Raw genomic sequence first — 27590 nt, forward strand, 5'->3', positions numbered from 1 at the left:
GATATAAATGAATCCTGTTCAGGAATGGGGTTACCCGGTAAAAAAAGGTTACCCGCTCGATTCTTGATCTCGAAACTTTCTTGATTCCACCGAGGGGAGAAGCCATAACTTAAAAAGGTCGGAGCGCCTGGGGTGCAATAGCGTGGCCGCAATGGGATGGTAATACTACCTGTTACCATCGATCTCCTTCCATACTCTTTCGGACCGTATCAATTCGCTCCGATATTACATTCCTTAACAGTCTACTTACATTTTAACATTTAAATCCTGTACTATAAATTGAGAAAATATCAAGTACTATAGTACTGAAGTACAGTTTTGTACTGTATGTCTGAAAAGTTCCAGAGTTGAAGTGTCTTATGGAGTACGTACAGCAACTATCGTCATCTTGTAACATACTGAATTTGGAAGGTTAATTTTCATGTTCAGTAATCATTCTTGATTTTCAAGTTCACTAGTCTTTAGAAACTTCAGGTATAGATCACAACTGAGAGTAACACAGGATTACATTGTCCCTAATCGCAACGACTCGAAAATTTGAAAATGGAAGTATGGTAGGTCACGTGTGCCACATGACAAAATGATCGTAAGAGTTATCGGTGAAATTTCTCGCTCGTTTTCTCGAAATACGCACGAGTTTCCCGTAATAACCTGTCTGTTTTCCAATAACCTCGGTCAGAATTTACGCCGTTGCGAACGGTCAGAGGAGACTTCTAATACGAACTCAATCCTGCGTTTCCCCGAACCGTCCATTCCGTTCGTTCACGGTGGACGAACTGATCGAGATTAATCGCATTCCGTCGATCGGTCGATGGTCCTGGCCTCCTCTGATCGACGACACCGATTAATGCAGGTCGTCAGATTGTGCTCAGGGTTAAATCGTGATGTCCTCGACGTGAAGCTCGCGAGAAACTCTACGCCAGCTGGTGTGTTTGCGTGCGAGACTCGTGTTCGCTTGTATTCTCATTAACGGCCAGGTGGCTGTTGACGCATCGTTCGCGCGTCATCATCCCTGTCCGCGTTCTAGCTCGTTTCTGGTTTGTCAAATTCCCGCCGAGACAAACCATCTCTTCGTTCATGGAAATGGAAACACCACCACGATTCGGTCAAGGAGGTGAATAATTCATCGAGTTTCCCCACAGAATTTTTACGAAAAACTGCCAGCTTCGCGTTCCTTGTTTTCTTCCTCCTTTTTTTTCGTGCGCCACGAATTCATAGTTCGTTAGCGACTGGTCAAATAGAACGCTGACACGCGGACCGCATGCGCTTCGAGTCGCGTAAATTTTGTAAAACTGCTAGAAGGTGCTGCTATTGTTCTTTTCTGGTTATTTACGGGTCACTGATTAATTTAGACAGTGAGGTGAATGATCTTGGGGTTTGCAAGCAAGTGATTCTTTCACTCGTGATCTTATTTGGATGATGTGTGATCTCGTGTGATATGTGATCTCTATTTGACACGTTAGTTACAAAGTTTGAGTTAATCGTTTTATGAGAAACATTCTGATTTTGCAGAAATTGGCTGAATATCGTTGAAGTAATCAATGAAGTATTTCAGCATTGCAATTGTTCTTCAATTACACACATCAAGTTTTCATGATTCAAATTTTTGTCCCCTCGTCCCAGTATCAACACAATCCACCAACCACAATAAACTCATAAAGCCACATAAAAGATTAAAAAGGACCAACACGATTCAAAGCGGTGTAAAATCTCGAGCTATGCTTTTAAACCGAAATAAATCATCCTATTCGCATTAACCTTCCATTTCATTCGCACGACCGTATCCTGAATTTCCGTGGCGCACGCGAGCACCTACGTGTACCCTCTCCAAAAAAAATGTCGGAAAAACGTTCTCTAATACGTATCGGAAGGATCGTGGATATCCTTATCGGTCGAATGGTGTCGGCGATAAAGCGATTCGCAGTATGGACGGGGCGCTTTAGGTGAAATCAATAGGCTGGTCGCGTGTGTATAAAGGTCGCGAGATAAAAAAAGGAATTTCGAGCACGCTCGTCGAAAAACAGAGGATAATACGAAATAAAAGAAAAATACAATTCCGGCTGTAGCCGGCCGTTATCGAGTTTTCGCGCGTTACCTCTGTGTCGGCCTCCATTTCTGGATGGCCGCTTTTAATCCGTTAAATGTCATTTCCTTGTACGCGTCAGCTACGGACCAATGAGCTTCGCAAGCTACGAATGTCCGCCACTTCTCCTGCCATTCAACGCCGGGAGCGAGGCATCCTCGAGTGCTCTCTTAGCCTATTCCCCTGGGATTTCATGGGGATTCACCTCCCTCTCGTATTCGCGTACACAGCCACGTGTGTTACGTCCAATCGTACCAGGCTCGTTCGTCGATACGACAACGTACACTCATTGGACTAGAATTGCAAGGCTTGTAAAACAAAAAATTTCTCCTACACTTACTACACTGGTTTCTGCTTTTAGCAGCCTTCAAACCAGGACATTCATATTCAAATTTAAAACAGACATTTAAAAACACTAAAATTTGGGACTGGAATATTTACTTCGAATTATTCCAATCCCTAGTTTGTATTAGTATTAACCCTTTGTACTTCTTAATTTCTTTTACCAACTTTTTATTTATTATGAGCAGTAAACAAATGAAAACGCATATATTCAACCAATCTATTTACCTAAATTATTTATAAGACCTAACAGAAATGTCGAATTCGACAAAGTAGTGATGGGTTTGAAAGTTTTGAAATGTTCAAATTTGAAAACTTGAAATATCTAAAGTTATGTGCCTATAAAACTGTGAAGCTTCAATTCGTGCTAAACTTGATTTGCGTAGGAAACTGATATTATGAGCAGTAAGCAAATGAAAATGCATATATTCAACCAATCTATTTACCTAAATTATTTACAAGACCTAACAGAAATGTCGAACTCGACACGGTAGTGATGGGTTTGAAAGTTTTGAAATGTTCAAATTTGAAAATTTGAAATATCTAAATATTTAAAATTTGTATGTACCTATAAAACTGTGAAGCTTCTTGCTAAACTTGATTTGTGTAGGAAACTGATGAAAAGCGTCTGGCGATATTTTCCCTGTGGCACGGGGTGAAACGAGTCACGCACGAAAATTCCAAAGACTATCGCGTTCCTGCAGACAAAGTAGTACGCTCTTCTGGTTCAGGATTCGATAATACACACCTCCTTGCGTATCTCATTAAAGTTCGTGGCGGGGAACAGGCGGAAAGGAATCAGGGCGGGCAACCGTGAAACGCGTCGCTGCTGCTTCGACGACACCGTCTAATCGAATTCTTCCTTTTTCTTTGTACGCTCCTTTCTTCCACTTCCTTCTCTGTTCGTTGTTTCGAAAATTGAACGGGCTAAAGGGAATTCACGATCAAACCGGAGACGTGCCTTCGGAGAAACGGTGACGATTGTGCATGCTTCGTGCTGATACTTTTCCTCCTTGGAGCTTCCAAGAATCCGCTCGAACGGAATGTAGATTCGTTGTGTAGATTTCGCGGAAAGCTTGAGGAAAACTCGAATGATTCCGGACAAAGAGAATAATAGAATTTCCCTGGAAACGCACGGTCTATTAACAGCGGCCATTGTTCTTTTTTGACAGCAACTTGACCTGTTACGGTTCACAGTTTTAACTGTCATTCTACGGAACGTTCGCCTTGCTCCATCGATTCATCAAACAAACAGCTTTAATCAATCTTTCGAATCGATTTCTCCGCCCATGATAATCACTTTAGATTCAATTAACGGACACGGGAATGCGGGCTTCCTGGTGTTATCGACAGCTAAGCGACAACGGAGTAAATAGAAACGAACGTTTAGAAGTTATATTGATATGGACAGGCTGACAACATTGGCAGACATTTTTATCGCGAAACTCGATTAGTCGGTCATTCGCAATAAACATTAACAATTATATAGTCTGTTTGAGAACCTTGAGTTTGGGATTATTTGGGATTATTTAAGGTAAAAAGTGGAATATTTAGAAATGGCTTTTGAAAGCTGTGGAAATGCAAAAATGTAGAAGTATAAAAATGTAGTGATTTAGAAATATAAAAATGTAGAAATATAAAAATGTAAAAATGTAGAAATATAAAAATGTAAAAACCTAGAATTATAAAACTGTAAAAATGTAGAAATGTAAAAATGTAAAAATGTAAAAATGTAAAAATGTAAAAATGTAAAAATGTAAAAATGTAAAAATGTAAAAATGTAAAAATGTAAAAATCTAAAAATTGACAAACCCACAAATCTAAAAGTCCGGAAATCAATCTTTGAAAATTCAAAAAATTTCCAATATCAATTACACGATAAAAATGCAAAATCTTCAGACTTAACATGAACAGTACAATAATTAATGAGCGACTAGAATCAACATTGCAAACGATTTTTATGTAAATATAGAGCTTAGTTATTAATTATATTTCAAATACAATTAGGATATCTTATCTGCTACAATTTAATCCATGCTAATAATTTAAATTAATGATGTTGCATGCACGTGATAAGGTGGCGAATTTGATTACCATTTTCAGCTGTAATTCTGCTAAGTATTAGTTATCGAGGGCAATTAACGTAGCTGACGTTTATGATAATTGACGTACACAGAGTGAAGTACGGCATAAAGAACAAATTGCGTGTCTTCTACAGGGAACGTTTCACGCACACGCTATTCTTATTTTTTAGTTTTATTGTCAGCTTAGGTTGAATATGTAAATATTTAAGTAATTGCAAATAATTTCTTCTGAAACTACTGCTAGTAATCTTCGAATAGAAGTTGCTTGTCATTCGTATCATATATGGATCAATTTTTTATTAAATCATGTCAGCCTATCGTTAACCTTAAGTGACAACTTAATCTACACTTAATTTCCTCGGCAAATAAAATGCTGCACTAACATAGCATAAAGTAACATACTTCTTAAAGTATGTAAATACCTTACTTTATCTTATGAAAAACACGTACAAGTAATGAGAGCAATGACTTTCGTTTTCCTCCTATGAGATACGTTTCTACGAGTCACGTTATTTACATTGAAGGAATCACGTGCGTTGCGTAAGTCTTACGAACGAAACAGTAACAATCTTGGTGTACTTTAGATAATGTGTACAAAGACGTAACATACTGTAACATGATGTAACATATCAGTTACAAATTTGCATGTATATTTCAAAGAAATATATAACTAAAATGTATAACTAAAAGTAATAAATAACAAATGCAAAGGTAACGGCATCACTGAAATATTAGCGAAATTGTGAACAGAATTAATTCTTCTAAAAAAATAAAATGTTATCTCGTTAATGCATTATTCAACCCGTTCAAGGCGATGTTGATTGCATATGTATTAACCGTTATCGCCGCTCATTAATATTTGAATCATAATTCAAGAATAAAAGCAACAATTCTGGATCATCGACGTACGCTATCGAAACGATAACGAACGATACGCGGCGTGAACGACCGGAAATAGATCGGGCGTGCATATTGTGCAAGAAGAAGGATTTCTGTTCGGAAGCGCGGTTTGCATGTTCTCGAAAATGTGAGTGCCAGGCAGTGCCGAGGTCGAAGTACGCTTGAGTCGACAAGGACGAGGCTCTTCTTAATTATACTGGCAAACTCAACGCGAGACACAACATGCGAATCGCGATTACTGTCTCGAATCTGACCGCACGATGAACTTGCAGAAGAGTCTAGTTCGTGACCAGCCTCGAACTGTTCGCGTGTTTCGCTCAAAGGCGAACAATATTTTCTTTAACGACTAAACTGCGTCTACAGCACGTTTGAAGACTATTGGGGTATTTTATGATAAAATTCAATAATATTCTCTTTCATAATCATGGAAGTTTTTTGTTGATAGAGAAATATTGTTGTCGTGGATATTTGGTAGTCTTTCCATTGTGGTGAACACTGGTGACTTTGTCAGATGGGATAAGTAGGGGAGGAGCAACACCACGTGACTTGTAGTTTTGGGATCTGAGGAAATTGGAATATTGTCAGATTTCCAAGTCTTCTAGATTTTCATTTTTTTAATTCTGAGAGTTTTCACATTTGCAACTATTCACATTTCTAAGTTCATATCTCTATAAGTTAATTTTTAATTTCTATGATCCTAAAATTTTTAGGAGTTCAAGTTTTTATGTTCTCAAAAGCTCAAACCTCCAAATATGAATTACACAAGTTCCATTTTCAAGACATCAAGTTTTCAAACTCTCAAATGTTTAAACTATCAAATATCACATTCACAAGTTTCATTTTCAATAGTCCAAGTCTTCAAATTCTCAAATACTCAAACTTCCAAATACCACTTTCACAAATTCCACTCTCAAACGAAAGGTTTTCACATTCTCAAATTCCTGAGTTTTCAAGTTCTCATCTCTTCAAGTCCCACGTCGAAAGGCATCTTGTCGAACGAAGGAGGCGATATAACCAAATTACTTACAATTAAGGATTAAAGTGTGAGCGTCGAAATCGGGTAATACAATGGGCCGACGCACTCAAGTCGAACGAATTCTATAGGTGGATCTCATGGGGTAGCAAACGTCGTCAAAACAATCCTCCGTGAAATCGAAGGAAAGTGTTCTCGCGGTTGGGTAGCTTCTGAACGCGATTTTCCACGGGGTAACATTGCGATCGTGAAAGTCAAGCGTTCCAGGGAGAGGGTTTTAGAGGCAACGGAGCTGCCGAGAAGGCATCCGACGGCATCGTTTCCGGTTGCAGCTGACTGAACGACACCATGGCGTTCGAAGAACGTGTATACGCGTCGCGTGTACGGACACGCTTCACGTAGCCGTGCAATTTCTTCGACGAGATGGAAAAGATCGATGGCACTTTGGCAACCCACCAGACCCTCACGCGACCGTGCAGGAAGAACTCGTTCATCTGTCCTGTATCTCGAATTTTATAGCATGTTTCAAGTATCATAGGACTAACATTCGTTTGTAACATGTACATTTTGAAATTTTTAATTTTTTAAGTTTGGACAATTTCGGGAATTTTCAAATTCTTTGGTCTGCAAGTCTGAAAATATTCAAGTTTATAAGTCTTCAAATTTTTGTATTCTTAAATTCCTATATTATCAAATTTTTAGACGTCGAAATTTCTAAATCACCATGTGCTTAGATCTCCATATTTTCAATCAGTATGTTGCTAGGTCCACATATCCCTTATTCTCCACATACTGTATCCTCATATTTCTAACCTTTTATATTATTAAGCCACGTATCGCTAGATACACATGTCTGTGTATCCACGTATGGTTAGATCCACATATCTGTGTATCCACATATGGCTAGATCCACATAATTCTGCAGACCCCTATACTTCCATAGCCTTAGATCAGCACATGCTCAATCCACATATTCCTAATTGTCCATACCCGTATACCTCCGTAGCCGTAGGTCTACATACATATTCTCAGTCCAGATATGTTTAGTTTTCCACATCTCCAGTTCTCCATGTATTTAGACCCCTACAGTACTAGATCTCCACCTCCCGCTCGTTCTCCCCATCCCCACATGCCCTTATCCACATCCTCTTATCCTTAGTTCATCACATCTAGACTCCTATTCCTAGATCATATTTCTATATCCATAGATATATTTTATCTGTAAACCACACTATCTAAGCAACGATATTGCACAATGTTACGCAGTGATAGATCAGTGCCCCTTTTAAATTCTTGGATATTCGTAGCTCTTGATAAGATACGTCAAGGTTAAGATCATTGATCTCTTAAACAAGAATATTTACTCGTTGTGCTTCCAAAGCACGGCGAATGAAATTGGACTAGCTGTTTCTGCATCAGCCCGTAGATTCGCATCAGCTCACAAAATCCAGCCAGCTGTTTAGCGACGTCGTCGAGCGAAAAGAGACCGCGATCGTATCAGCTCGAATGCATCAGCAAATGTTTGTCTGCAGAGAAATTCGCTGAGTTCGCTCGTTCGTACATAAACACGCTTTCCGCGAGTCACGCTGATTGATGGGTAGTTTCGTATTTAATTTGACCTATTCAAATAGAAACAGGCTGCTTTTTTCTACGATATCGTCCGGTTAACTATGATACCATTTATCGAGCGGTCAATGTATAACACATATGCACACGTACGCAAGAGAATCGAAACGAAGAGATAGCACCGGTGACCCAGAGAAACGAAAACGTCATGCGACTCGTCTTTCGGAAAACAGCACCGCACGGGATTCCATTCTAGAATAATTGAACGGAAAGTTTCGGTGGAATGCGATCGATTCGCTAGACGGTGTAACGCGAACGAAAGCGGAAAATCGACCCGTGAGAGAGATCGATCCCGGTAGAATCCAATTTTGGTGTTCTCGCGTGAAAAGTTGTCGCTCGACGGTCTTTTTTACCAAGTTCCAGGAAATTGAATTCCGCTACCGATGGCTCGTGAAGCGGACAATTATCGGTGATTTAACGGAGGTGGTTAAGGAACGTGACGAAGCTGCTCGCGGAAAATCGTTCCGCTCCGCGTTGCGTTGCGACAACACCGTCCAACTTGATTTCACTTTGCCGATCGAGAAAAGAAACCGAGTTTGCGGCTTCCATGACGGCGAGAGAGGAAAATAGGAAAAAAAATAACCGAAGACGGTTCGACGTCGCTACGCTAACCAACGAGCTCTTACTTTCGAACGAGTTTCATTCGACCCGTTTCGTTCGACCCGTACGTGTATTGCTATTGCTATGCAAATTGACCATGACCCACTCGAGGTGATGCTGGCTCTATCAGAGGCCATTATCACGGTTACCGCATCTGATGGTTTAACGACCATTTGTCCGATGTCTCTACAACTCCGATCTCTTGATAAACTATTCAGTTCAATAAAAAGTTTCTTCGTTTCTTTATTGATTACATATCTACAGTCTTACTGGACAATGTCTTTATTGCCTCTCAATGTACGAGTGGAATCTTCGTTTAATCACTGGTTAGGTTCGCTCTGGAACATAAATTCATAGAAATACTTTCAATGTTTCGTGAATTGACATCATCATCATTTTGTGCAACCTCACATTTTTGAGTTCGTGTCGAAATCATTTATTCTTAACCATTTGTAATAGATAAAAAGTCCATTATACTTGACACTATTTTTGATAAGATCCAGAGATATCTTACGTATATGATATATTTTATCTGCAGATCTTATCTATAGGTGAGACATCTGAAGATCTGAAATGAGGTTACGAAATCATGAATGCACTTAAAAAATAGAAGAAAATTGAGACGTGAATTGAATAAATGTTATGTACGAATAGAAATGATATCTCAATAGGTTATAAAGGGAACTATACGGAAATAGTTCCATTGACATAATTAGGGATTATGTAACCGCGTTGCAAGGTAGTGTGGCTATCGAAAAGTGGCACCCCTTGTACGAAGACGCTAGTAACGCCAATTGTGGCAGCTGTTACAATTTGGAGTACTTGTTGCGTCAAACTAACAAGGAAGTATAAAGCTATTCGGAGTGAAAAATTTTAGGGGAGAGTTAAAATAGTTTATTAGAAGCTATACATCATCATAGAGATGACATTATCAAGGTTACCTATTTATTTTATCGTCTTGTTATAATTTAAATTTAGCCATATTCTTCCTATGAAGTCCATATTTCTTGACTGTACATCCATTTTAACTTCACAATTGAAGTCAATGCTGTGCTTCATGCTATTAACCTTATCACGTAACAATCTACATATGTAGATCGGTTTAGAAAGATGGAATTTTTTAATTACTTGAATCACGTTTCTATCCTGACTTACCTATAACCTCGAAAGGATACATCGAAGATACATTAGAAGAAAAAAGTGTATAATAACCTATAATTCCACGAAGTGAAATATGCCTAGTCATCGATCAGTACATTGTCTCGTGCTTCTTCTCGTTCGACGTGTGTCGACTGAATAAATCCATCATGTAAGTTATGAAACAATTTTTGTCAAGAGCCATTAAGCGTTTCCTGATGTTGCAACGTCACCACACAGAAGTTGCCGGTGTATACAGAGCCGATTTGTGTCATTTCATAATAGATTAGCAAAGGATGCGCCAAGTAGGAAACATTGCATAATGACACGAGCAAACCTAAGAAATCGTGAGTTAGCATTTTCAGTTTGGTTATCGAAATTTTTTATTTAATAGATTAACAAATCTACTTTTTTTGTTGGTTTCATTTTTAAACCTTAATCATAAAGCGTTACGTGATGCAATACGTGTTCTCACTTGATCCTGTCTATTAAAAGCTTTTTTATAACAATGTAGATAACACTTATCGTTAAAGTCGTGAAATGATAATCGGAATTACATTTATATACGCAATCGTTGCAGGTCAAAAATGGGAGATATAGATTCTTCGTTCGTGAGAAAGTTAATCCTGAAACACCTTATTGATATGTGTACTTTGATCATAAATCGACTGGATGAATATAGTTGCAGTTATTTTAATTTATAGTTAGTGTCATGGGTTAAATCACTGGCGCGTTAGGTTACCAGTGCGTTGGAGTACCACGCATTATATCACCAGGCGTTAGATTACCACCCGTTACATTACTACACATTAGATTACCATCTGTTAGATTACCACCCATTAGGCGTTGGATTACCACACGTTAGATCACCACGCGTTGGATTACCACGCGTTAGATTACCACGCGTTGGATTACCACGCGTTGGATTACTACACATTAGATCACCACGCGTTAGATTACCACGCGTTGGATTACCACGCGTTGGATTACCACGCGTTGGATCGCCACGCGTTGGATCACCACGCGTTAGATTACCACGCGTTGGATTACCACACGTTAGATCACCACGCGTTGGATTACCACGCGTTGGATCACCACGCGTTGGATCACCACGCGTTAGATTACCACGCGTTGGATTACCACACGTTGCATTACCACGCGTTGCATTACCATGCGTCAGATTACCACGCGTTGCATTACCACGCGTTGGATTACCACGCGTTGGATCACCACGCGTTGGATCACCACGCGTTAGATCACCACGCGTTAGATTACCACGCGTTGGATTACCACACGTTGCATTACCACGCGTTGCATTACCATGCGTCAGATTACCACGCGTTGCATTACCACGCGTTGGATCACCACGCGTTGGATCACCACGCGTTAGATTACCACGCGTTAGATCACCACGCGTTGGATTACCACGTGTTGGATTACCACCCGTTAGATTACCACCCGTCAGATTACCACCCCTCAGATTACCACCCGTTAGATTACCACGCGTCAGATCACCACGCGTTGTATAGCTACGCATTAGATCACCTATGCATTGTGTTACCACCTGTTAAATTCTCAACGCGTCAAACTACCACTCGTTAAACCTCCAACGCGTTCAATTGTCACGCGTTAGGTCACTATCCACTAAATTACCACGTGTCTACGCGTTAACTTACCTACTCGTTAAGTCGCCTACTCGTTAGATCACCACGCTACAGCTAGTTACATCTTAACGCGCAGTACAATGCCCACTAAATCAACGCATGTTAGATCGCTATTCAACCGATCCTAGCATCTATAGGTACGGCAATGGTCCCCCTAGATGTTTGAACTTGACAGTGTCATTGAAACTATTGCGATGATTCCTCATGTGACATGTGCCACCAGTGGTCTGCTCTGACCTTGATCTATAAAATGTGACTTCCTAATCAGCGCCATCCTAATAATAACTAATAAGAAGATTAGAGCAAACGAATGTATACTAAAGAATTATTCACTGAAGCATCTTGTTCACATAGATATCTGGACATACCATGACAAGTCTGAAAATGTCACAGATACATAAAAAATGATTTCATGTCAATATAATGGCGATGCAAAATGTCACAATGAGATTATTTCCACAACGAGCAAGGTCGAAACTAACGCGCTTCAAATTGTACAACTCACCCCTATTTTTGAATCAAACGAACTGACCACTACCTTTATTTGTCTTATCTCTTTCACCTTATTAAATCATTAATGTTCTACAGGAAGCTTGTGTCTAAAACTATCATCGTCCATTCTCAAACTGAACTAATCCAAATACGTAAACATCCAGTAGCCATAAACATCCGAGCTGAGATAAAACAATTAAGTTACAATACCCCCATTGTTTCATCCAACAAGAAATTTTCAAGATCAGAGGTTACACAAAATCTCATAACCCCCCCCCCCCCCCCCCCGGACAGCCTTATCAAACAAAAATGAAATCACAAAAGATATCAGTTACTGCAGCACACATTGCCAGCCTGAACATAGTTATTCAACAAAGGCAATGATAATTCAAAAACTATACCGTGGCTGATAGCGTGACGTTTCGAAATTCACTTCGCGACATGACATGCAGCTTTCCCATATAATAGATTCCTGACCACGTGTCGATGCAGTTCGTCTCGGTATCAGCAACAATGAAGTTGAACATCGCGTTACTTGTTTTGTGCGCGTTGTGCCTCGAGGAAACTCGTAGCGCGAGAATTCTGGCGATGATCGCGACACCGTCGTACAGTCATCAGATCCCGTACAGAAAATTATGGACGAGTCTGCACGAACGTGGCCACGAAGTCGTCCTCGCTACCACGAATCCTATTCCTAATATCAACTCGACGAGATTTAGGCAGATCGACATAAGTGAAAGTTATGGCAGTTTCCGAGCTACCAGCTTCCTCAAGCTTCGATTCGAAGGGGTATCTTGGTTAAGGTTCGCGCAGGAGAATTTGTTTCCATTGGTCGATGTTTTCACCGAGCATTTACTGAACAACACGGAAATGCGACGACTGTACGCGCCCGATAGCGATGCAAAGTTTGATGTGGTTTTGACAGAGTTTCTCTACATGCCGGCCACATATGCTATAGCGTACAGATTCAAAGCTCCTCTCATAGGTATTCTATTGTCCTCAACCTAGCCTCTAAAATTTAGAGGTTTATGTGATTTTTGGGTGGTCAAGGTTTATGTGACTTTTGGTTGGTCTCAGAATTTGATGACCACATGTGGAGGTTAGGGTGAATAGTTGGGTCAATTGGATTGATTTGTATAATTGGATCATCTGGGCTGGGGGATTTGAATATTTGAGAATTTGAAAATTTTAGCAGCTATTATTATTCTTAGGAGTATGAGAATTTGGGTATTTGTGTATTTGAGAGTTTGAAAATTTTTAGATATTGGGGATCTGAGACATTAAACATTTCGAAATTCAGAAATTTGAGTATTTGGGCAATTTAAGTACTTAGAAACTTAAGTACATGTCAATTTGGGCATTTTTTTATCTGAAACCTTGAGAATTTTTTCATTTGAAACCATGAGAATTTCGAGAATGTCTAAGACATTAGACATCCACAATTTGAAATTTGAGAATTTAGGCAAGTAACTTGCAAGTAAAACAAACGATCTACACGAATCAAATCTACATAAATCTAATCATAATTTACTAATACCTCCAGTAACCGTGTTTCGTATTTCGTAGGATTAAGTTCATTAGGGCTAGTTTCCCTAAATGAGTTCGCACTGGGTGGATTCGTGCTACCTTCACACGAGTACACGTGGGAAATGGAGGCGAATACAGGCACGAACTTATCATTCTGGCAGAGGTTGCGGAATTTCGTGAACTTGTGGAAAATAACATATTTATTGTACCACGATCTATTTCCCCGTCAGCAAAAGATGGCTGAACATTACCTCGGGATGGAATTACCTCCGTTAATCGATATTATGAAGAACGTTAGCCTTCTGTTTGTGAATCAAGCGGAGGCTCTGACGCCGGCTCGTCCGCTGCTGCCGAATATGATCACCTTCACTTCTTTCCATATCGAGAAAAATCCTCCTCCTGTACCGAAGGTATGTTTCTAGATTAGAACTCTTGATATAGAACTCATTAGATATATTCTTAGAATATAATATTCCCGGAATGTAAATTTCTAAGAACTAGTATTTAAAATGGGACAATCTATGAGATCCATGAAATTAGAAATGACAGGGCAATTAGTGATTCAGGGTATTCTTAATGATCGACCCTCCTTATTAAATAAAGCTAGATGCTGACAACGAAGTAAGTAGCTCTAACAATTATACAGATTATCAAAGAGGAAATAAAGTCTCCACTCTGTCGTTCATCAGTTTCAACCCACAATTTTATCACAGGACCTGAAGCGTTTTATGGACGAGTCCAAAGAAGGATTCATCTACATGAGCCTCGGTAGCAACGCCAGAAGCGCGGACATACCAATGCACGTTAAACAAATATTCTTCGACGTATTCTCAAAATTACCCTACAGAATCGTTTGGAAGTACGAAGAAGACTTTCCGGTAAAACTGGACAACGTGTTCACTGCAAAGTGGTTACCTCAGCAGAGTATTCTTGGTACTGCCATTTATGTTTCATTGGACATATCGGAAATAGTAGTGCAATATTGTACGAGATTTCGTTGTATCTGTAGCTCATCCCAACATCAAGCTGTTCATATACCAGGGCGGATTGCAAAGTACGGAAGAGACTGTTAGCTTTACGGTGCCAGTCTTAGGCTTTCCGGTGTTGGCTGATCAAGATTATCAGACGAGTAGAATGGACGTACTCGGTGTTGGAAAGCGCTTGGAAATCACGACTGTCACGAGGGAAGAGTTAGATCATGCTATTAAGGAGATTATTACCAATAAAGAGTGAGTATATATGTAGTTTGAAGATATAGTTCAATTGATAGTATGCTTCATAGTCCAGTATGATCGCTTTATTCTCATGCTTCTTCTTTGCAACCACTTTGCTGATGAGTCTGATGTATGGCAAGTCCTACAAATAGGAACTAATGATTGCTTAAATTAATAATTAATTTTTTAGTACACTACAAACTTTGCATGCATGTTCATTCAAATATCCTCTGCTAGTAAAACTCAGTCTTATGAACTAGTCTATCAATATCTAATTCATCACAATTTAAGTCACCTTATTGATCAGCCACCATCCGTAAATTACCTTAACCACTTACATTTTTGTCACCATACCATTAATATTTTTATCTTTATTTTCGTATTACCTAGTCGAACAACATCGACAAATTTGAACAGTCCAATGAACAACAAAAACAGTTTACCGAAGTTAAATAAATTACAATTTACATCAAGAGCTACTCCCAAATCCTCAAAGGTCCAAGCTGCAAACTCAGCCAATTTTACTGAAAACAGCTCTTACTTCTAATTCTCCTTTCTACAAGAAAACATCTTTAACTCATCTTCTCTTTTTCTACACGAAAGTCTTTTACTTCATCTTCCCTTTCTCTACAAGAAAACATCTTTTACTTTGCCTCCTCCTTTTCTACAAGAAAATAGCTTTCACTTCTAGATCTTCTGTTCGGGAAATGAATTAATCAACTCGCGCGAAGGAAACATATATATTTAACACTGCACAAAATCTATTCTGCTTTCTGCGTTCATCAAGTTGCATTGATAATATTATAATGCGAAATAATTAGAATAAAACGAATTGTTATGCGTCGAATGCAAAGAATGTTAATTCTCTACCTCACAAATTAACCCAAGTCTCTTTTCTTCTTTTTGTGTGTTTTATTGATCTAACTTCTGCTTCTTAAAAATAATTAGGTCTCTCTACTGTCATGTAGATCTGCACGAAATTACATTTACAAAAATTTACATCTCAAGCACAAAATTATTATTATTCATCCAATATTGTGCAATGTGGCCATTGATTTAGATATAGAATGTTATCCATCGTTGCATAATATGGACACTGATTTAGATATAAAATTGTTATCAATCGTTGCTCAATATCACTGTTTCAGGTACAAGGAAAGGATGATCAAACTCAGAGAGCTCATTAGAGATGTTCCATACGATGCAGTAGACAATCTCGTGTGGTGGACCGAATATGTGATTCGTCACAAGGGTGCACCTCATCTTCGTTCAACTCTAACCTCGCAACCTTGGTACCAACGTTACGACCTAGACGTAGTGGTGTTCTTATCAATCGTAGCATTCGTGATCGTATCGACGTTGGTGAACATAATCGCCAGGATAATCGTGCGCATTCACAAGCAACTGTTAAGCTCTACGACACAAAAGAAAAAGATAAGTTAACGATTAGATAATGCATCAAGTATCATACGATTGCGTTTAGTCAGACTAATCGAAACTATTGCGTAAGCTCAATTAATAGAAGTGACAAGTGGACGTAAATATTACATAACTAAAGTAGAAGAATATTTTCACTAAGAATATACTGAAATATTTTTCTGTTGAATTTGTAAAGAGAACCGTAATTGATACATCTATTAGATATAATATTAGATCTAGTTTAAGACTATCAATAGACCAGTATCAATTTTTAATTGATTGCGTTCTGTGATAATGGGAAAATGTACGAGAATGACATATAAATGGAGTGTGTAACTTCACTTCTTTAGCAATAGCGTTAATTAACATCGACTTCCTAGAAACGTTCGTGAGCTTCAACGAGCGTGTATTCTTGCGTGGAGAACGAATACTTATCAATTCCCAGCGATATTGTACGTATTTGTTCCACATACGCCATATCATTGAACTTTCCTCGATTTTATACTTATGGACACTGTAATAAAATCATGTACGCTGTATATGGTATCAGTAACACTAAAGTAATAATAATAAAAATCAAATGTGCCGACGATTCGTTGAACTCGTTCAGTTGTATGAACCATGGAAATAAAGATTTAAGTAAAATTTAATGTTTCTATTTTTATTTATAATAATGTTTATTGATTACTGTTAAATATTTGCTGTTTGTATATTGTTTATTATATGTTTATATATTTGCGATAATAACATAAATATTTGTAACATTTTATAAAAACTTGTATTTCATTTTTAACCGACTTCGAAAAAGGAGGAGGTTACTCAATTCGATCAGTATATTTTTTTCTTTTTTTTTTTTTTTTCTATGTGTGCCCGCCGATTACGCCTAGCTGGATGGACCGATCGGAACGAAACCTTTTGCATCTGGTAGGTTCTGACTCCCCATTGGTACCATTATCAAAAAATTTTTCATTTTTTAATTGCAAAGTATTGTTATTGCAAAAAAACCGGCAACTTTTGAAATAAACTTTTCTCGATTTTAGTGTGCTTTTAATATCTTATCACGGACATGATTCTGAACAATTTTGTTCATATACGCGGAAAGCTTTAGTTTTCGAGATATTAGCGAAAAATTGTTGAAAATTGTTGAAATCAACTTTGGACGATTTTAATGTCCTTTTAATATGTTATCAGGGGCACGATTCTGAACAACTTTTTCCTTATCCGCAATTAAGGGGAAGCTTTAGTTTTCGAGTTATTAGCGAAAACCTATTGTTACTAATATATTGAATTCTGCGTATGCCTTCGTGTCTCTGGTGGTGTATGAGTCAACATGCAGTCGCCGATTTTCTACTGTTTCTACAAACACGTCTTGTCGGCCGAAAATCAGTATACATGTATAATAACTATTGTTATTGCAAAATCCTATTCTTTGGTATTGTTATGTAAGAAATGTTTCACAGTATCCTATACAATTCTCCCCATTCCACTAAAAAGCGTGAAATAAAATAATTTTAAGAAAAAAAATACGCCGACTTCGAAATGCACTAAAAAGTATAAAATAATTTCTATTTCCTAATAAAGTAATTTCTATTTCATTCAATCATACAATTACGTAACAGATATGAATGAAACCTATTTACTCGTTAGGTAGCATGTTAAATGCATTTCAACCTTTTCGGAGGAGGCGCAAAATTAAAAATACCTCAGTATTTTCGCCTCCGAAAAGGTTGAAATGCATTTAATATGCTACCTAACGAGTAAATAGGTTTCATTCATATCTGTTACGTAATTGTATGATTGAATGAAATAGAAATTACTTCATTAGGAAATAGAAATTATTTTATACTTTTTAGAGCATTTCGAAGTCGGCGTATTTTTTTTCTTAAAATTATTTTATCTCTCAACTTTTATTAACCAGTCCACAACTTTCTCTTTAAATTGTTCGACACACCGAGAGTAGAATTTCTCCTTCAGAAGTTTCAACTTCATTTATCGCTGAAATCGAGCGATGGACTGAAAGGTTCATCCAATTACAAACGATTTAACGTTACTCAGAGAAATCCATCAATAAACTGCCACTGAAACATCTTATTATCATGACACCGAAGAAACTGGAACCAATTTGAATTCACAACACTGATGTCATGATGTATACTTAAAGTCACGTGACTGTTAACGACGCGTTTGTATTATGTAAACGAATACTAATTATTGTGTCTGCATAGCACCAACACTAACTTATCATCCGTTTGTTGAAATACCAAGCACAATCACGAAACAGTGCGTCTTCTGGCTTATCGAAGTAAAGTTATAACCGCTTAAGATAACGAGTCCGTGAGTGAAATGTTTCAATAGAATGTGGATGACTAGTCAAGTTTTCACCATTAGTCAGCATTAATAATAAGAGTCTGGGGAACCATAACGTGACTGATAATAATACTTCTTGAAGTTCATATATCAGTAGTCCACTCTAGCAATAGCTTCAAAAGCTTCCACACCAAAGATCGAAACAGTCCGAGTCGAAACCATGAAGCTGAACGCCGCGAGCTTGCTGTTCGCCCTATGCGCCTTGTGCGCCATCGAAAAAACTCGTAGTGCGAAAATTTTAGCGTTGGACCCGTTTCCATCCTTCAGTCATCAGGTCCCGTTTAGAAAGTTAATATTAGGACTGCAAAAACGCGGTCACGAAGTCGTGTACGCTACGACCCATCCCATTCCCAACGTCAACTTAAAGAACTTCACTCAAATCGACTTAAGCCGTACCCCTGCTAAATTTAACACCCTCAACTTCATGCAGTTCCGATTCGACGGAGTGACTTGGATAGAAGTATTGGAAAAACAAGTATTTAGTGCATGTGAAAGCTCCATGGAAAATTTGTTCAACAACCCGAAAATGAAACGACTATACGCAGCTGATAGCGACGCTAAGTTCGACGTGGTTCTAGCGGAGTTTTCTTATATACCGTCCATATATTCGATGGCTCACAGATTCGACGCTCCGCTAATAGGTATTTTTTTGTTATTTTTTCAATAATGATCTTTTCAGACAATTTGTCATTTGATCGTAGGTTTAAGTTCGTTGGGGCTTTTGAACATGTACGAGTACGCCCTTGGCGGATTCGTACTGCCTTCGAACGAGTACTCTGCGGAAATGGGAGCGAGGCCAGGTTCGAATTTACCATTTTGGCAGAGGGTGCGGAATTACATTGTGATGTGGCGAACACTGTACAAAATATTTAATGAGTGGGTTCCACGTCATCAAAAAATGGCCGAGCATTACCTTGGGACGAAATTGCCTCCGCTCATTGACATTGTGAAGAATACTAGCCTCGTGTTTGTCAACGAGCCGGAGCCTTTCACGCCGGCACGCCCTAAACTACCGAATATGATCTCCTTCACGTCTCTCCACGTTGATGAAAATCCTCCACCTGCACCAAAAGTATGTTCCATATTGAACAGGATAAAGCATTCGTGAAATTATAAATAGTATATTTAGTTATGGTGTTGTTATCTCAGTACTGCATTCTACGTGGCTTCAGTGAAAAGAGCTAAACTAGCTAATAATGTTAATACCGATAACGTATCAACAAGATACAACAAGATTTATCCACAAGATTTAGTTTATCTAATCATATACTTACCAGGATGAGGAAAGAGACAAAATATCCTCCATTTTATTGTTTATCATTTTCAATGAAAAATGTTTTCACAGGACCTGCAACGTTTCATGGATGAGGCCAAACAAGGATTCATCTACATGAGCCTCGGCGGCAACGCCAGAAGCGCGGACATACCAATGGATGTTCAACAGATCTTTTTTGACGTATTCTCAAAATTACCCTACAGAGTCGTTTGGAAATACGAAGAAGACTTTCCGGTAAAACTAGACAACGTGTACGCCTCAAAGTGGTTACCTCAGCAGAGTATTCTTGGTACTGCCATTTACGTTTCATTGGACATATCGGAAATAGTAATGCAATATTGTACGAGGTTTCTGTATCTGTAGCTCATTCCAACATCAAGCTGTTCATGTACCAGGGCGGATTGCAAAGTACGGAAGAGGCTATTAGTAATACTGTTCCGGTCATGGGCTTTCCGGTGTTATCTGATCAAGATTATATAACATCCAGAGTGAATGCTTTAGGAATTGGGAAGTGGCTGACAATCACCACTCTCACGAGGGAACAGTTAGATAATACTATTAGAGAAGTTATAACCAACAAGGAGTGAGTATATGCAATATTTTGGAATAGGCCTAATTCGAACTAGTTTTATTATTCATAACTTGAGACGACGAGATTTTGGACTAGGGTTAAGAATATGATGTGAGAGGTAGAGATCTGCAGATCATTTGCATGATTTATACTTATCGTAAACCAAAATTTATAATCCTCTTTGTAATTTGTTAAGGTACAAGCAGAGAATAACGCATCTTAAAGACCTGATTAGAGACACTGCGTACAACGAAGTGGACCGTCTCGTTTGGTGGACAGAGTACGTGATCCGTCACAAGGGTGCACCTCATCTTCGTTCAACTTTAGTTAATCAACCATGGTACCAACGTTACGACATAGATGTCGTTATGTTCTTAGCAATCGTCGCGTTCGTGATCGTATCGACGTTGGTGTATATAATCGCCAGGATAATCGTGCGCGTTCACAGACAACTGTTGAGCCCTACGACACAAAAGAAAAAGATAAATTAACGGTTAGATAATGCGTCAAGTATCATACGATTGCGTTTAATGCGACTATCAAGTTCGGGAGCGTCAACGAGCGTGTAATCTTGCGTGGAGAACGAATATTTATCAATTTGCAGCGATATTGTACGTATTTGTTCCACATACGCCATGTCATTGAACTGTTCCTCGATTTTATATGTACTTATCGACACTGTAATAAAATGATGTACACTGTACACGGTATCAGTAACACTAATGTAATAATAATAAAAAACAAAATGTGTCGACAATTCGTTGAAATCGTTCATTATGTATAAACCATAGAAATAAAAATTTTAGTATAATTTATTTTCTATTTTTATTTATAATGTTTATTAATGTAACAGGACATTAATATTTACTAACATACAAAGCTTATCAATCCCCAGTAAATATATTAATATTAATGTATTGAATTTATTAATATTAAACGAAATTTAGAATGATAATCTTAAACTTCCAGTTCTTGATAACAAAAATATTTGGAATTTTATAAAGTTGCATTAAGAATTAGTTTGGAAAATCATAATATGACGAATCACGTATCGAAGTTTGTGTCTGCATGAGGGTGCACGAGGATGCACCTCATGTTCGTTAAACTATAGCCAATCAACCTTGGTACCGTTACGACATAGATGAAGTAATATTCTTAACAATCGGTGTGTTCGTGACCTTATTGATAATAGTGTACATAATCTCGAAGCTTATCATGTATCATTACAAATTCTCGAGTTCTGCGGAACAAAAGCAAAGCTAATGAATAGACAATGGTAGTTGCGTCATATTTGACGATTGACAAATTAAGTGCGTTGCGTAAGTTCAATTAAAATTGGGCTTCGCTTTAAAGGGTAAAGACTAGTTAGGATGAAATGTTAATTTCGGTCGAGTAGTTGTAAGTGAAATTTATTTTAAAGTTTTATACTTTCACGTCTTACACGCTTCTTACGACACAACTTTTTGACCAGTTTAATATATTTATTAAACGTTATATATCATAACTATAAACTATAGTTATGCTCGTATGATGAAACTTTGTTAGTTTTGGTACTTATCTATATTGCTGTCTGTAAGACTGACAGATCGGCAAGCCTGATTGCGTTCAACTAAGCATTTCAGCATATCTTCACATTTTGTATTGAATGTTTTAAGTTTATACACAACCGTATATGTTTTAATTTAATTTTACAAATAGTTGGACTGATGTGACTCAAAATTGCAATTGCTTCTTTCAATGACAAAATAAAAATTTATTTCAGTAAAACATACGAACGCGTTTCATTTTCTAGTGGCTTTTCAATACTTCAGCTTTAAAGTACTCGGAGGAAATTTGCCGAGAACGATGTCTGTCGATTTGGCTTCTTCACAAACTTCGACTTCAGTTATTCATAGAACGATTGATGGATAGCTTCTGCTAGTTACGAACGATTTAACATTTCTCAGAGAATCTTGACGATTAGCTTTCACTGAATCTTATCATGACATGTACAGAGATTCTACATCAAGACAATAAAGTCGATATAAAATCCCAAAGTCACGACCACACGTTTTCCACGACGCGTTTACATAATACTAACGAATGCTAATTCATTTTCTACTTCAACAAAGTAAACGGCAGAAATATTGAACTTTGTCGCGTATCTTAATCCAACATTCTAATACTCAAGATGATAGAAGGAACAACGCTCCACACAAACATCCTAATTACACCACTGGTAACAAATGAACGACTCGACCATAACCCTGCTTGTAAATCAGCACGAACTATGCACCGTCATAGTGACAAATGCAGAAAGTCTAACCTGAAGGAAAAATTGTCCGTAAATTAAACAACCATCCGAGAAAGTCTAGCGCGCGCGATAAACTTACACAGTTCAGTGCAATGGTTGCAGATTTACTACAAGTTATCATTCGTTCAGAATGTCAAAGGGAATCGCGATACAATAAATATTCCCGTTTATCGAAATAAAATTATAACCGTTCAAGATAACTAATGTAAATGTTGCATGTGAATGACAAGCCAAATTTTCATCGCTAATTTGCATCAGCAAAAACTATAACGTAACTGATAATGTTACGTCTCAATATTCACATTGCGACAACGGTTGATGACGTATAGGATACGGCTTTAATAGTCCACTAACCGAGGAACGCAGCAGTTCATTTCCGAGCCGTAACCATGAAGCTAAGCATCGCGAGCGTGCTCTTCGTTCTCTGTGCGCTGTGCGCCATCGAGAAAACTCGCAGCGCGAAAATTTTGGCGCTGGTCCCGACACCGTCTTACAGTCATCAGATCCCGTTTAGAAAGTTACTATTAGCACTGCACAAACGTGGCCACGAAATCGTGTACGCGACAGCCAATCCCATGTCTGAAGTGAACTTGAAGAACTTTACTCAAATCGACGTAAGTGGCAGCTACGTAAGCATGAAAGCCCTCAACTTCATTAAATACCGCTTTGATGGATCTACTTGGTTGGAGTTCTTGGACAATTATTTGTTTGACCTGAGTGTTACTTTCTCGGAGAACGTGCTGAAAAGCGCGGAGATGCGACGACTCTATGCACCTGACAGTGACGCTAAGTTCGATTTGGTTATGGCTGAGTTTGTGTACGTGCCGGCGATATACTCTATAGCATACAGGTTCAACGCTCCGCTAATAGGTATTACTCTGATTATGTTATTTTCATCATTTGTTATTTTTTGAGGGTTGTGCATTTGGGGGTTGATAGTCATTGATAATGTCCGTAGGCGTCTGGTAGGTTAGATGTTTGTAGAAATTTTCTGTGTTACAATTACTGCTACTTGGTGGTTCAAACATTTAAAGTTCCAAGTCTTTTTAGATAAGATTTAAACTCGGCAATGTAATTTAGGCCAAACGTACTTTAAATTAATTTGGATCACATCATGTAGTAAAGCTAATGTACCTCGTCCTACAAAATCAAAAGGAATGTACTCATAAGTGTTCCTCTACATTAATAACTACCCTTATCCGTATTTTATGAACAACTATAAAGTACAATTCCAACTAGTCAACTAAACGTTTGGTAACAATTTTTCGTATGATTGCAGGTATGTCTTCTTTAGGACTCCTCAACCTACACGAGTACGCCCTCGGTGGATTCGTGCTACCTTCACACGAGTACACGTGGGAAATGGAGGCGAATACAGGAGCGAATTTACCATTTTGGCAAAGGTTGCGAAATTATGTCTTGATGTGGCAAATAATGTATAAAACATTCAATGAATTCGTGCCACGAAACCAAAAACTGGCGGAACGTTACCTTGGGATGCAATTACCTCCGCTGACTGATATTTTGAAGAACGCTAGCCTCGTATTTGTGAACGAGGCCGACGCTTTCACGCCGGGTCGCCCGAAACTGCCGAACATGATCACCTTCACGTCTTTCCACGTTAATGATAATCCGCCGCCTACCCCGAAGGTACAGACTAAGCTACTAGATGTTAAAGGACAATTATATATTATATAAAAGGACATTTAATTATAACGTCCCTATTGCAATGTTATGCAATAGGTAGATGAAATCAAAACAGTTAGGCAGTGGCAGCTGGTAGTTGTGATACGGATTACGAACAAGAGTTTTATCTAATCACACTTATTAGGAAAAATGTCCATTTTATCGTTCATCAGTTTCATCCAAGAATTTTATCGCAGGACCTGCAGCGTTTCATGGACGAGGCCAAACAAGGATTCATCTACATGAGCCTCGGTAGTAACGCCAGAAGCGCGGACATACCAATGCACGTTAAACAAATATTCTTCGACGTATTCTCAAAATTACCCTACAGAATCATCTGGAAGTACGAGGAGGACTTCCCGGTACAACTCGACAACGTGTACGTTGACAAGTGGTTCCCTCAGCAAAGCATACTCGGTAAGGCTCCATTCATGTTTCATCGAATACTTGTAACAGAATTAGTGGCGTTGTATTACACGGGGTTTCGTTGTTTGCAGCTCATCCCAACATCAAGCTGTTCATATACCAGGCAGGATTACAAAGTACCGAAGAGGCTATTAACTTTGCAGTTCCACTCCTAGCCTTCCCGGTGTTGGCTGATCAAGATTATCTATCGGCCAGAGTGGTTGCTACTGGGATTGGAAAGAGCTTGGAAATTACCACTGTTACGAGGGAGCAGCTAGATGGTGCTATTAGGGAAATGATGAACAATAATGAGTGAGTATATGCGAGGTTTAGAAATATTCTTAACACCTTGCACTATGGCTTATTTGTTAGATGCGTCAGTCAAAACTGACTAATTACAGCTATAATACGAGGGTCATTCAATAAGTAAAGAGACAAATGGCTATAACTCAAAAACGGTTTATTTCAATCTTTCAAAATTAAGGCTATTTTTCAACATAATCTCCCCGCACAGTTATGCACTTGTCCCATCTTCCTTGAAGCTTCCCAATTCCCTTGGCGAAGAATTCTTTCGATTTACCCCGAAGCCACTTTTGCACCGCTTCCTTAACTTCATTGTTAGCAAATCTTTTTTCACGTAGGGCGTCTTTGAGTGGTTCAAACAGGTAAAAATCAGATGGGGCGAGGTTGGGACTGTAGGCAGGATGAGGTAAGACCTCCCAACCCAATTCTTGAAGCTTATCACGGGTCAGCTGGACTAAAAATCTAATGACTGAGCGCTGCTCTTCTAAGGTGCAATCTTTTAGTGGACTTGCCATGGTGAATTGAAAATTTTGAGGTTATGTTGACATAAAATGATGAAACAGCTGATCAGAGCATATCCCAAGGTTGCCAACTAACACTCCTGAAAAGATTGTACACATTCATTGAATAGTTTTAAAATTATAGAATTTGTCTCTTTACTTATTGAATGACCCTCGTATTAACACGAACAAAAAAATTTGAAATTTTATGTCAATATGTTATCATGCAATCTTTAACTATGCAAATTATAATTGGACTTGAACTTCAAATTGAAGCGTATTAAAAATTCGAGTAAAATTGATCACGGCCGAAGTACGAGTGCGTCACGAGTCAGACTCGTCAAAGTAGTGCAATGGGTTAATTCGTACTAGCTTTATTATAAATATGACTTGATATGACATTAGGTTTTTGACTGTATTTTGGAATATCATTTGATAGATAGAGATCTGAAAATCTGGCGATATAGGAATTTGTGACTTTGAAACCCAGAAACATCCATGTTTCTCCATATATTTCCATCACTAACCAAAATGTCCACATTATATCTCTTGCATCTCTCTTTGTAATGATTATATATAAATATCTCTTTGTAATTATTCACAGATACAAGAAGAACATAATTCGCCTTCGAGATCTGATTAGAGACACTCCATACAATCATGTGGACCATCTCGTTTGGTGGACGGAGTACGTAATTCGGCACAAGGGTGCACCCCATCTTCGTTCAACTATAGCCAGTCAACCTTGGTACCAACGTTACGACATAGACGTAGTAATGTTCTTAACGATCGTCGCGTTCGTGGTCGTATCAACGTCGCTGATCGTAATGGCGAAGCTTGTCGTATGCTTATACAAATTGACGAACTCTGGACAAAAGCAAAAGATGAGCTAGTACGTCATATCAACTAGTTATACTGTTGCGTATGTGTGCGTTTTGTGAATTGACAAATTAAATGTATAAGTTCAATGAGCGTGTTCAGCGTTAACTGCAATGTTAACGTTAGTCGAAGTTTATTTTAAGGTTTTATACTTTCACGTATAACAAAAGACAGGTTCAACGTATTTGTTGAGGATGCTTCTTTCTTAAAGCGATTACGTATATTCATATAACATTGCGACGTAATACTCTTAAGTTATTATCTACTGATTTTAATGGTCTTGTAGATGAACATCACATAGAACGGATATGATGTATTTTTGTAATACTGATATTTGTGTGGGTAAATAATGAGACTACTCGTGGGGCACGATGGTGTTCGCTAAGCGTTTCAACATATTTTTACGGTTTATGTTCTTCAAAGTTTTATACACGGACTTAAGTCGAATACTTTTTAATTCGATTTTATAAATAATTGATGTTATTAAAAGTTATTTCGTTATTACTTAAAGACGATAGTACAAATGTGCGACAAAAATTATTAGAAAAATAAATATTAATTGCAGTACAAAAGATATGAATGTCTTTTAATTCCCTTTCATTTACATTCGTGTTCAAGAACATTATTTCTATACGTATTTATTTGTACAAGTTATCTAAGATTTAAATTGAGAAGACTTTAAGACTTCTTTTTTTATAAGACTTTATAATCTTAGGTTAATAGGAATAGAAAGAGTTGTGGCATTTTATAAAATGTTGCTCCGTTTCGTTCTATTTACCCGTGGGTTTTTAATACCCAATCCACTACTTCAGCTTTAAACTATTGGAAGGACATTTCCCGAGAGTAATGTCTCTCGATTGGGCTACTTCAGGAGTTTCAACTTCATTTATCCCTGGAATCGAACGATTGATGGAATGGTTCTGCTAGTTATGAACGATTTAACGTTTCTCAGGAAAATTCTTCGATAAATTTCCGGCGGAGGGTCCTGTTATTATGCCTTACTCACAGGCATCTAATCTGAATAAAAACATCGAAGTCACGATGTCGAGTTCAATGACACAGCAACGCATTTTTTGAGAACGTGTTTACACTAAGGGACACCGGATGTTTAGTAGGATACATGCAAGTTTAAAAATTTGGCGAAAATTTTAGAATTTGATTATTTTGCAGATCAGTAGTTTAAAAGTTTGGGAATTTACAAATTTATGGATTTCAAAATTTTGAGAAACTTAAGTTTCAGAATTTGTGA

General features: G+C 38.1%; 3 protein-coding genes and 1 long non-coding RNA gene across 5 annotated transcripts; 3 read left to right on the forward strand and 1 right to left on the reverse strand.

Annotated features, from left to right (window-relative positions):
• Nucleotides 1-8779: 8779 nt before the first annotated feature.
• On the reverse strand, nucleotides 8780-12107 carry LOC143264488 (uncharacterized). Of its 2 annotated transcripts, none has more exons than XR_013038233.1 (3): nucleotides 11915-12107; nucleotides 9764-10082; nucleotides 8780-9692 (listed from the first exon to the last, which is right to left on the reverse strand). It is a non-coding gene; the product is annotated as an uncharacterized LOC143264488 (long non-coding RNA). The 2 variants fall into 2 exon arrangements; XR_013038234.1 differs by lacking the exon at nucleotides 11915-12107 and adding an exon at nucleotides 11426-11546.
• Nucleotides 12108-12374: 267 nt separating this feature from the next.
• LOC100883407 (UDP-glucosyltransferase 2-like) lies at nucleotides 12375-16711 on the forward strand. Its single transcript, XM_003705398.2, has 5 exons — nucleotides 12375-12886; nucleotides 13468-13838; nucleotides 14142-14361; nucleotides 14438-14657; nucleotides 15791-16711. Exons 1-5 carry the CDS (start codon nucleotides 12388-12390, stop codon nucleotides 16083-16085), a joined length of 1605 nt encoding a protein of 534 aa, XP_003705446.2. The 5' UTR covers nucleotides 12375-12387; the 3' UTR covers nucleotides 16086-16711.
• Nucleotides 16712-18336: 1625 nt separating this feature from the next.
• On the forward strand, nucleotides 18337-21090 carry LOC100875239 (UDP-glycosyltransferase UGT5-like). Its single transcript, XM_003705410.3, has 5 exons — nucleotides 18337-19069; nucleotides 19130-19500; nucleotides 19774-19993; nucleotides 20068-20287; nucleotides 20472-21090. The coding sequence occupies exons 1-5, from the start codon at nucleotides 18589-18591 to the stop codon at nucleotides 20764-20766; spliced, it is 1587 nt and encodes a 528-aa protein (XP_003705458.2). The 5' UTR covers nucleotides 18337-18588; the 3' UTR covers nucleotides 20767-21090.
• Nucleotides 21091-22537: 1447 nt separating this feature from the next.
• On the forward strand, nucleotides 22538-26915 carry LOC100875123 (UDP-glycosyltransferase UGT5-like). The gene is made up of 5 exons (XM_003705409.3): nucleotides 22538-23438; nucleotides 23848-24218; nucleotides 24452-24671; nucleotides 24752-24971; nucleotides 26067-26915. Exons 1-5 carry the CDS (start codon nucleotides 22958-22960, stop codon nucleotides 26353-26355), a joined length of 1581 nt encoding a protein of 526 aa, XP_003705457.2. The 5' UTR covers nucleotides 22538-22957; the 3' UTR covers nucleotides 26356-26915.
• The last annotated feature ends 675 nt before the right edge of the window (nucleotides 26916-27590 follow it).

The sequence above is a fragment of the Megachile rotundata genome, chromosome 5 (assembly GCF_050947335.1).
Source record: "Megachile rotundata isolate GNS110a chromosome 5, iyMegRotu1, whole genome shotgun sequence".
NCBI lineage: Eukaryota > Metazoa > Arthropoda > Insecta > Hymenoptera > Megachilidae > Megachile > Megachile rotundata.